The sequence below is a fragment of the Electrophorus electricus genome, chromosome 23 (genome assembly GCF_041902795.1).
Source record: "Electrophorus electricus isolate QZ-2024a chromosome 23, ASM4190279v1, whole genome shotgun sequence".
NCBI classification, from domain to species: Eukaryota; Metazoa; Chordata; class Actinopteri; order Gymnotiformes; family Gymnotidae; genus Electrophorus; species Electrophorus electricus.
In genome coordinates this window covers 14842370-14854418 of record NC_137519.1, presented here as the reverse complement: position 1 = coordinate 14854418, position 12049 = coordinate 14842370, and the positions used below count along the sequence as shown (strand labels likewise).

General features: G+C 44.7%; 1 protein-coding gene across 3 annotated transcripts in view; it reads left to right on the top strand.

The window, feature by feature from the left end:
• Window positions 1-12049, top strand: part of itfg1 (integrin alpha FG-GAP repeat containing 1) — a 96220-nt gene that overhangs the window by 30671 nt on the left and 53500 nt on the right. For all 3 annotated transcript variants that reach the window (XM_027018675.3, XM_081706209.1, XM_081706210.1), the window contains exon 9: window positions 1741-1835. In XM_027018675.3, coding sequence (XP_026874476.1) covers window positions 1741-1835 — 95 coding nt within the window. The remainder of the gene's footprint in view (window positions 1-1740; window positions 1836-12049) is intronic.

Sequence of the window (12049 nt, the reverse complement as noted above, 5' to 3'; positions counted from 1 at the left end):
TCTCTGTCCATCTCTTATTCTGTCTCTCCACCTCGCTCAATCTCTCTGTCTCTCTTCCCCTTTCTCTCTCTCTCTCTCTCTCTCTCTCTCATGTTGTGCATAATGGTATGTGGCAAATAAGGATCAGCTTATAATGACTCACGCACTTTGTGCCAGTGTGTGTTGGAAATTGTGCATGTGTGCTCATGTGTGTATGTACCTGTGTATGTGTGTGTGTGTGTGTGTGTGTGTGTGTGTGTGTGTGTTGGTTAGTGTTTGTTTGCTCTCATTAGTGTGTGTGTTTGTCCTTGTGTGCATGTGCGCATAGGCTTTGTATGAGTCATGGTGGTGCATGGAAATGGTCATTACCATATGCTAATGACTCTGAGACTTTATGGTAACGACTCTGAGACTTTACAGTAATGATGGTTATTACAATATGGTAATGACGCTGCGACTTTACAGTAATGATGGTCATTACCATATGGTAATGACTCTGAGACTTTACGGAATTGAAGCTGAGACTTTACAGTAATGATGGTCATTACCATATGCTAATGACTCTGAGACTTTATGGTAATGATGCTGCGACTTTACAGTAATGATGTTCATTACCATATGGTAATGATGCTGAGATTTTATGGTAATGATGGTCATAATGTCCGTTATTACTCTTACAGTCACCCCTCTCCTCCAGTGAATTGCCACAGTACCACATGAGCTACTTGCAGACTATGATACACTCACTGTATCCCTGCAGTGTATGACACAAAGTAGTGCTATAGTGCATGAGCTACAGTTTTGCACTAGAAATAGAAAAAAAAACTTGAGTAGTTTTGCTGAGTTGTTGTGTTGACCACATGCTCAAAGCATTACCCCAACCCGTGACCACAACGAGAGCAGCAGGCCGCAGCGCTTTCAAAAGTCTTGCCCTGGGGAACCGCTCACGCTGTTCCTGGTCCACGCTGGCCCTGGTTTTTGCTTCCTATGTGCAGTTTCTGTGTCCAAGGAACATTTGAGGTTTTGTTTTGCACACGACCGTAGACATGAACCCACAAACACGAACCACCACCACATGAGCACATCTAACTCGCTTAAGGTGGTGTATATATAAACACACACACATACATACATACATACAAAGGGTTTGACCACTACAGGAATATGTGTGTTTGTGACTGTTTATATGTGTGGTTGTTCTTGTGTGTGTGTGTATGTCAGGGCCCAGGCTGTTGTTTGTGTGTGTGTGTGTGTTTCTGTCTTTGTGGGCTCTGTGGTACCTGCATACTTACTGGGTTTCTGCTCTCCTGTGTGAATGTCATTGCCAGGGTGCTGCTTTCTGCTATTGCTACGCAACTCTCTCTCCTTCTCACTCTTTCTTTCTTCCTCTCGCTCACTCTCTCTCTCTATAACTCTCTTCTTGTTTTTTTCTCCTCTGAGTCTCTCATTCTTGCCCTCCCATAATCTTTTCTGCTTGTTCCCTCACTCCTCGCGCCATCCTCTGTCCTGTCCGCCACACACACACACACACACACACACACTACAGCCGTTACACTGGCGAGCGCACACACACACTACAGCCATTACACTGGCACACACACACAAACACTACAGTTTAACTCAGTGTGAAGTATTTGTCTTTAGGTCCTATCAAAGCATCTTCCATCTCTGGGTGGTTCTGACTCAGTGGTTCAGTCTCTAAGATGGTGTGCCTCACCTGTCTCACTCACGTCTGTCTCTCTGTTTGTGTTCTGCTTTCAGATGGTGATGGTTCCCAGGACCACCTCCTGCCTATGTGCCTGGACAGTGTGTGTAAGAAAAGTGCCATTTACCTGGCAAAACCAGGCCATACTGAGGTATGCACCCCCATCACCCCTCCACCACCCATCCCCTGCTGCTCCCACAGGCTCTGAAGAGACTGGTGATCACTGCTCGTTTAACTCTTTTAACTCCACTCTGTGTTTTAGTGCTGTGTTGCTTTTATAATGCTGTAAGGATTCATTCTAATCACCAATATTCTTCTCCTCTATATAATGACAGCATGCAATATAATCCGACAGTATAGTTTAGAAACTATGGATAAATAATAGAAGATAATGACAGCATAAACTCCACAGTTGGCACACAGTCAGTCAGCTGCACTACGTCTGAGCTAACAGTGTTCTCAAGCAGGACTGACCACTGAGTATGTCTGCTGTTAGACGTGAAGTTGGCTTTAGCGGCTGTGGTCACTTACGAGTGTGTCAGCTCTCTTACAGTAATAGCCCTCCACACCTGTGAGACTGAGGTTGATTGATTACTGTGGTTGGTTGGTTGATTGATTAGCTCATTGTCTGATAGCATGATTGGTGTAGGATGGAGTGCTCTTCAGAGAGTTTTGACCCAGTTTCCAGAAGACCTGCATGCACAGAGTTTAGTTAAAAGGAAATTGCTAATACCATCCCTACATAAAATATGAAATAACTAACATATTGTGTATAAAAATGGAAACATATAAACAATGGAAAAGCTTCAGAGGTTGAGAGTAGGCCGAGAGCGTGCAGGGCTGATAGCAGAGTAGAGGACAGTTACTTTAAAGAATTAAAATATAACATTATTTCATTGGTTTGGTACCTTCCCTGTTTTCTAAATGTAGAAAATACTAAAAGTAAACAAAGACTTGTCCAAACTTTTGACTACTACACATATATAATCTGCTACACATATATAATGCGTGTGTGTCATAGATCTGGTACACGTATATAATGTATGTGCACCGTAAATCCGATACACGTATATAATCTGGTACACATATATAATGCATGTGCACAGTAAATCTGGTACACATATATAATCTGGTAAATGTGTAATCTGGTAGTTGTATATAATCTGGTACACATATATAATGTGTGCGTCATAAATCTGGTGCATGTATATAATCTGGTAGTTGTATATAACCTGATAGACATATATAATGCGTGTTTGCTGTAAATCTGGTACACATATATATTCAGGTATACATATGTCATTTTGTACACATATATAATGCGTGTGCCTCGTAAATCAAATGAGTAAATGCAATGCCACATGTCGTAATCAGTCATAATTATCTAATCTTTCAGTTATAGTTTCTCTACACTGTTCATTTGATGGTTAGCTCATGGTCTGAATGTCACACTCGTTACAGAAGGCAGGGGTTATCTTCAAGCTCTCTTCCCTCTGTCACGTTCGCTCTCTCTCTCTCACTCTCTCTCCATCCTTATACATGTGCCTGCTTTTGTGTGCCTGTCACAGGCCTTGTGTTTGGAGAGACAGTGGAGATGGAGGGGGGGAGACGGTGGAGAGTGTAAAAACATGTGCTTGCTTTTGTTGTCCTGTCACGAGTAATGGGCTTCACTGTCTCTCTCTCTCTCACACACACACACAAACACACCCCAAAAGGAAGAGGAGTGGCTCTCTGCCTTTTTCCTCCCTGATCTGTCCATCAGAGTGATTTCTCATTCTGTTTCCTGTTTATTTTTCTCATCCTTTTTCTGGTTCAGCCTCACCAACCGTCTTCATTTCTTATTCGGGAATTCAAGCATATAAACAGAAAAGAGAGGAGAACTGATAAACAGATCAGACGAGTAATAAACAGACCAGGAAAGCAAGAGAAAAATGGGAGACACAGTCAGCGCTCTCTGTGGTGATCCTTAGCGCTCTCTCTGTGGCGATCCTTAGTCAGCGCTCTCTCTGTGGCAATCCTTAGTCAGCGCTCTCTCTGTGGCGATCCTTAGTCAGCGCTCTCTCTGTGGCGATCCTTAGTCAGTGCTCTCTCTGTGGCGATCCTTAGTCAGCGCTCTCTCTGTGGCGATCCTTAGTCAGCGCTCTCTCTGTGGCGATCCTTAGTCAGCGCTCTCTCTGTGGCGATCCTTAGTCAGTGCTCTCTCTGTGGCGATCCTTAGTCAGCGCTCTCTCTGTGGCGATCCTTAGTCAGTGCTCTCTCTGTGGCGATCCTTAGTCAGCGCTCTCTCTGTGGCGATCCTTAGTCAGCGCTCTCTCTGTGGCGATCCTTAGTCAGCGCTCTCTCTGTGGCGATCCTTAGTCAGCGCTCTCTCTGTGGCGATCCTTAGTCAGCGCTCTCTCTGTGGCGATCCTTAGTCAGCGCTCTCTCTGTGGCGATCCTTAGTCAGCGCTCTCTCTGTGGCGATCCTTAGTCAGCGCTCTCTCTGTGGTGTTTATTGGCTTTGAGCACTCTCTGTGGTGTTTATTAACAGTGAGCACTCTCTGTGGTGTTTATTAACAGTGAGCACTCTCTGGTGGTTAGCAGTGAGCACTCTGTAGTGTTTGTGAGTGCTGAGGTCATGGCATAATTACATGTCTCTCCTACCCTGCTTGCCCTTCCTTGGTGATGTCTTAATCTTCATGATCTACAGTGTGAGAGATTGTGTGTGTGTGTGTGTGTGTGTGTGTGTGTGTGTGTGTGTATCTGTATGTTTGCATGTATGTGTGTGGGTGAGTTTCTGTTTGTGAGGGAGACTGTACACCATCTGTTTGTTAGACACAGCAGGTATGAAATGTGTGAGTGTGTGTGTGAGAGAGAGAGAGAGAGAGAGGAAGAGACAGAATGTATCTCGCTTGCTCTGACGCTCACACACACACACACACTCACACTCATAAGTGCGTGCGGCCCTCTAAGTGGGATCCTTATCGTATTTTTCTCTCACGCTAATCGGTCCTTATTTATGATGTTAACATGAAGTCTCACACTCATTGAACTAAAGGACACCAGGAGTGAGAGCTCCATCTGTTTCACACTCTATTTCTCTCTCTTCTGTTTGTGTGTGTGTGTGAGACAGACATACAGACACACGCACACACACACACACACTTTTGTGTACCTGTAAACATGGCAGTGCCAACCTTAACATACCACAAGCTGTTAACTTCACAGTAAAAGCTACTGCAGTCGAGCATACAGCCGAGAGGGAGAGCGAGAGGGAAAGAGTGAGAGTGAGATGGGTGTTTGAGATGATGAAAGTGTATGGATGTGTATGGATCTGCAGAATTTAAATGTCATTGTGTGTCTGAGCAAGAAGCAAAGAGGTAGAGACCCAAAGAGCAGGGAGACTGAGCCTTCCTCTCCTCCCCTCTCCTTGTACTCTGGGACGTATCTGTATCTTCTCCATGGTTCCCTCATCTCTTCATATCTGCAATGGCTTTGTTTTGGGGGTTTTTGTCAGCAGTAGAACAGCACACACATGACCACCCTGTAAAGAGCACTACCCATAATCCAGAAAAGCTACTCAAATATGAGAATTAATAGGAATAATTTAGGAGTAAAAAATAGTTGGAAGAGAAGCAAAAATTAGGCGTAGAGGCAGGAGAACTCATACTTCCAACATGGATCATATGAATAAAACAAATCCCTCCTTCCTCCTCTTTGCTGTAGAATATGAGATGGTGGAATTAAATGTTTGAGCTTCACCGTACTGATGTCCCCTGGGTGCTGAGCCTAAAACTGCAGAAAAACATGATTGTGGTGTCTCTTGATTATTGGGGTCTCTGATTATTGTGGTATTGAGGTCTCTCTGATTTATTGAGGTCTCTCTGATTTATTGAGGTCTCTCTGATTATTGAGGTCTCTGATTATTGAGGTCCCTCATGGAGTGGATGAACTGATGATGAGGCCTCATAAACAGCATGAGTTAGGGTTGGGTTTGTAGACGATACCATCATCCATTGACAATGGTGAGCCAGCATTGTGATGACACATGCCATCAACTAATTATTTAGTTAATTGATTAATCAGTCAATTAATTGTTCCCCCACACCTCGTGATGTAATCGTGCATCACAATGTTTTCTTGGAGATATTGTCATATGCCAGTTAGGTAGACATCACAAAGCCCTACTAGAAGCTAAATCACTGTAAGCTAAGCTCAATCTGTCATGGAATTCCAGGAAGTGACTTCTGCTCCTCAACAGCTGTGATATGGACATGCCCCTGGGACTGATGGGAAATTGATTCAAATACCTGTGTGGACTTACCGACCCATTACAAATGGGCAGTTTTGTGCCTGCTTTCAGAGAAATTAGCTATGGGGCTTTTAAAGAGTTTGAGTCATGGAGGAGTTGTCATGCCCTCTCTACGAGATATTGTCAAAACTCCTTTCACACAGGCTGATGCAACATATGCTCCCATTAGCGCATGTCAGTCAGACTTTGTGCCTAGTTGTACAGTAATAAATAGCTCATTCTTTGTTCGGGAGGTGATAAAACTGTATGAATTGAATTTGTGTAACAGGGTTTGCTGTCAAGTGGTGGAGAAAAAGCCTATGATAGAGTTGAATGTTCGCCATTATGTAGAACACTACCAGCAGTTGTTACAGAAACCTGAAAAAAGCTGTAGTACATGGAGTCCTGTTTGAGACTGTGCTTAGCTGTCCTGCTGAGTACACTAGGCAAGGAGGCAGGACTGTCCTGCTCAGTACAGTGGACAGTTAGGCAGGACTGTCCTGCTGTTGGACAGTCTGTTGGAGGCTGGGTGCATTCTCCTCAGTGTAGACAGACAACTGAGTTGCAGGGATTGTCTGAAGGCGACGGTGACATTGTCTCCATGTCCGGATGGCGTGGGAGTGTTCATTAGAGGGGAAGGGAACAGTTTTGGAGAAGGCACATCCTGAACTCGGGAACAGTGCGAGTGTGTCTTACAGGAAAGGAACCAAGGGGAAAGACCACATAGATAAGAGATGTGTAGCATGTTTAATTATCAGATGATAAGAAATATTCGGAACATGACAATAAATTGCAATAGCCTGGAGGCATAATAGCAATTTGTACATGTGAGTGTAATTTAAATGAAATGCTGGGACTATATGGCCAAAAATATGTGAACAGTTCTACTAATGACCGAGTTCAGGTGTTTTTCACACATATCGTTAACATAGCATGTCGCACTGTGAGGTCCATGCAGATGTGGTTTTGATGAGGTTGGTATGGAGGGAGTGGAGAACCTCCAGCGGTCTGCACAGAGACCTCACCTCAACCCCCCTGAACATCGTTGTGTGAATGAACATCAACGATGAGCCGGACCTTCCCAGAATGGAAGCTATGACAGCCCGGTGGAGGCGGGGCCTTAACTCGATATTAATGTACATACTGTGTACAAACTCCTATTTGTGTGATGGTAAGGAGCTTACAGTGTCTTAGTGTACAAGAACTGCTAAAAAATAATAATGTACAAAATGTGGGGTTTAATATGGACTTCTGTTTTGTGCTATGCAAAATTCCCAACAGAAATATGAACATTATTTAATATATTGCTGGTTTGCTGCTAGTAAGCTGGTATTCCTTTGTTCCCCACTAAGACCTGGAGGAGAGGCGTGGTCCTGGATCTCTCTCAGTAGAGCTCTCTGCATGCATGGCAGTGTCTCCTAGAGCAAGCTGTAGATTCTCTCTCTCTCTCTCTGACTCTGTCCCCCCTCCCCTTTTCCTGGGCCACCTGTTTGGCCCAGTGACTCTGCCTCTCATAAGTCCAGCCCCTGCCCTGCCCCCCTCCACAGCATGAGTCTAACTCCTCCCCCATGTCTGCAGGCCTAATAATCATGCCCAAGCTAGTTTCTGTGGGGAGCAGATCGCTTCACAGCCAGACTCTGTTGCCCAGTGACAAAAGCAGCTGCCCTTTCACCCTCCGGTCCGTGGTGTGAATTAACCACGGGCGTCCGGGGTGTGTGGGGCAGCGCTTTTGCTAAGCACCAACTCGTATCTCTTCCAGAAGCATTAACGAAGAACCCAGCGACTGACTGGTTTCTCTGTTGTGGTGTTCGCTGATGTGGTGAGCATTGAGGCTGTTCCCGTGGCCCATAAAGCTGCCGCTACTTTAAGCATCATTGTCGCCCAGCAACGATCAGGCTGCCCGAGCTCACTGAAACAGATCCTCACCCCACGTCATGGCCCCCGCCAACAATCTGTGATTTTAATTTCTTGGCTTAATGAACCGCTGGGGCGGGGGTTGTTATGCTTCTACCATGGCGACAACGCCTTTATAAAACCAAACCACAGACATCGTGAAGCATCAAACAGAAGCCTTGAGGGGATTACAGACAGAGACAGTCAGAGAGAGAGACAGACAGAGAGAGAGAGAGAGAGAATATGCCATTTATGCTTCTCCTGTCTTTACTCTCTCTTTGCACCGAGATCTCATCACCACTAAACTCTCCTCTTAACTCTGTTTCTCAATCACACACACAAACATTCTCCTCTTACCACATTATTACAATACTTTCTCTCTCTGTCTCACTCTTTCTCTCTGTCTCTCGCTCTGCCTCGCTCGCTTGCTCTCTGTGCTCTTCTCTGATGCTGTCATCGTCATCGTCCCCAGTCTTCCATTGCCAAACCCCTCTCTGGAGTGTATTGTTAGAATTGGTGTTATGTGGGTTATATCACTGGGACGCCCCTTTGCTTTCCGATTCCATGTCATTCTAATTGTACAATCTGGTGTATAATACAGAATTGTGTTCACACTAGCTATGGCAACCCCAGGGGAGCATAGATACTGAAACCCTACACATCACGACCTATACAGCCAGCTGTAAAATGCTGCATGCATGAGAGAGAGAGAGAGAGAGAGAGAGAGAGAGAGAGAGAGAGAGAGAGAAAAAAAAACACTATCTGCTTTTGGGAAATGTGTGTGTGGCCAATATTAGAAAGTCTGTGTGTAGCTGAACTAAGAAACTATATAATATTGGTGTTATGGTTAGAAATTTTCACAGTTTGATAACTTCATATAAAAATATCACTGTTTCACAGTGTTCAGTGACAATATTCAAAAGCACAACAGTGGACAATTATCAAAAACATTTTGTTTGAAGCTTCTTTTTTTTTTTAAACGTATCTTTGTACACACTTGTATACAAGTCCAGCCAGACCATAAGGAAATGTCTCTTTATTGTGCTTATTGTTTGAGCCGTAAGTGAGACTAACATTGAGGAGGAAACATTTTCACATATTCCATGTAAGACTGAGACTCTAAACCTCACAAGATCACACACACGACCTCCAACCCAAAAGTTGGCGGAGGGTTATGGATAAATCCCAGAGTCCCACACAAGCTCAGAAAGGCCCTGCTTTTCAGTTTCTGCCTCTGCTGTTGTTTTGACATCACAACTTATTTTTCTTAGGATCTCGAAATAACAAAAGTTGTTTTTCTTGAGATCAGAGCTTGTTTTCATCACGATATCGGAATTTCTGGTTAGCCGTGAATGCTGCTTGGTGAGTGCGCAAAGTTTTACTTTACGACTGACACAAGAGGAGAAACAGTCTCGCACACACTTTGCGACTGACACAAGAGGAGAAACAGTCTCGCACACACGTATAGTGAACAGAAATAAGAGTCTTTTTTCTTTTTTGTTTAGTTTCACAAATCGTTGGTGAGATGTTCTCGTCAGGGACCACGTTAGAGAGGTTTAGGGAAGCTTGTCAAATATAAACCTTTACACACTGTTTGTTTTACAAGTCCATTGTTGAAAACTGCAGAGGAAGTGATTGAGCTGTACTGTAAATCTCCACACCCTTGAAGAAGCACCGCTAGCATTTCTAAGATTCTTGTGCGTCTTCCCAAGTTCAGCCAATTCCTGAATGAAATTCAGTTCATTTATAACTTAACTATAATATATATTAGTGATCAAAAGAAAAATATGTTTTACAAGGGGGGAAATAAGTTTTGGCCTTCCATATAATCCAGTATCTTCGATACATTTTAAGAACGTCATCAAATATCTGCATTTCATTGCGTGTCACATTGTCATTGTACGGTAGAGGCAAAAAACGTAAAGAGAGAAGATCACTAAACAGCATGAGTGCGTGCTGGTCCTGTGGTTCCATTTCAGCCAAAACATGGAGCCGTTACCCTCTCTGTGTAACTGTTTTCAGTGTCACTGTTCTCTGCACGTGTGAAGCCGGTGTCTAGACACTCTCTGTATGATGTGCATTTTGACAGGCCTGTTTGAGACCTGCTGATTAAGCTCTGCCCCTTTCCTCTTGCCCCTCCCATAATAAACACTTCATAATTAGCAGGCAGAAGAGTCATTTATGCATTTTCTTTGGTTAATTATAGAGTCTCATTATCCTGGATGACACTGATTAGCTTCCGTCTCCTTCTCTGATTAGGTTGAAATCTGTGTGTGTTCGTGTGTGTGTGTGTGTGTGTGTGTGTGTGTGTGTGTGTGTGTGTGTGTGTGTTTGGTGCAGTGTTTTTCTTTTTCTCCTTATCTCTCTGATCAAACTGACTGGGGGGGGTTATGGTCCAGACCATAGTGTGTGTGGAGCGAGAGAATAAGGCAAGGCATTACCTGATGTGTGTGTGGTCCAGGCCATAGTGTGTGTGAAGCAAGAGGGGAGGTGTTAACTGTTCCAACATGGGCTAGGACCGGTCGGACCCATCATGTATAATGGTGTGTGTTTTAGTACTGTTGTAAGATGTGGCTTTTGGCAGAAGGCGGGAGATAGGCTCACTCTCCTCCACCAGCGGGAAACGTGATTTGCTGGCGCTGCCAAATGCCAGCTCTCTCATTGGCCAGCAGCGAGTCCCACCAGCATCCAGGCAGTAGCACAGATACTTTGAGTTATTTTTAAACTCTGGATGTTTTGAATGAATCTGCACGCTAAGTCTGGCCACTCACAAGTGGCTATAGCAGCACATGCTCACTTCCCCAGTTTCCCCCCTGTCTCTCTCTCATCCCTGTAATGCCTGTGGGAGGGCTTTTGCATAACTGAGTGCTCTCCCACCGGAGCTACTGTAATGATGTTATCAGGGCCTCCATCAGAGTCGTGCTCTCAGGCGGCTGACACGTTTGGCTGCGTGTTCCTCGTCCTCTGGCTCGCTTTAGTCGTCACTCGGCATGGCTGTACCTCACTCCGCCCGTGTGGAGTGGCGGGGCTTGGACTGAGTGTGGTCATCGGGGGGTTGCTGATGGATTGGCCTCAGTGCACACTCAGTGACACACACACTCAGTGACGCACACACTTCTCGACAGGGACTGTATCAGTCAAGGGGCTCTGTACTCTGGGGATATAGGGTGCGGAAGAGTCTGTGGAGGGATACAGGAGACGTGCATGCTTGGAGCATCAGCAAGGTATACACGCACTTCCACAAAAGCACACATGCACGTAGACACACATAGAAACTCCCCCCCTCCCCTCAGCCTCTTCCAACCATTATTTGGCTCTTTACCCATTTTGTAGACACCCTGCAGGCATGTCGGAGCAGCTGTGGGCGATGCGACCCTTCTGAGGTCCAGCTACTCACATGCACCTCGGCTATATCAGTGTGTCCAAGACAGATATGATGGAGCCAGGAGGGAGAAAAAGAGAAGGAGTGGGGGAGATGGAGAGAGAGAAAGAGGGAGAGATATCAGGGGGCTGATGAATCCACAGCAAGAGGACCCAGTGGGATCCACAGCCCTCCTGATTCACCCCCTCAGCCCTGATTGGGGTGGGGGGGCTTATATGCAACATTTGTCAGTCTCTGTGTGTGTTAGTACACTGTGTGTATTTATGAATATTTTATTATATATATTTGATTTCCTTTTCACCATTTATTCTATCAGTGTTTTTGGCAACAGTTGTTCATTATAATCCATGCCAATAAAGCACTTTGAATTTGAATATTGAAGAGCGAGTGAGAAGCCAGATTTTCAGCATCTTGTCACAGCGTATGGAACCAGCAGGAATTCTGTCAGCCTGTGGAACCAGCAGGATCTTTCCTTTCCTTTCCTGTTCCCATTTTGTAGATACATACTTCCTTTTCTTCTTCCTGTTTGACCTTTCATGTTTGTTAATTTGATATGGCAATAATGTAATGTTCATACCAATAACAAATTCAGTTGAATAGACAGCGAGAGAGGAAAGTAGGAAAAAGAGTGATTTTTGTGTGTGTGTGAGGGAGAGGTGAGCTGTTACATGAGGAGTGGAGAATGGAAACACCATCATTCCTAGCAAGCTGTGTTCCCTACAGAACACAGGTGCTGCACACAACACACCCTCACCACACTGTTCTCCTTACAAAAATAAAATAGTAGCAGTGCTTTGTCATTTTGCCGTGGAGGTCATCG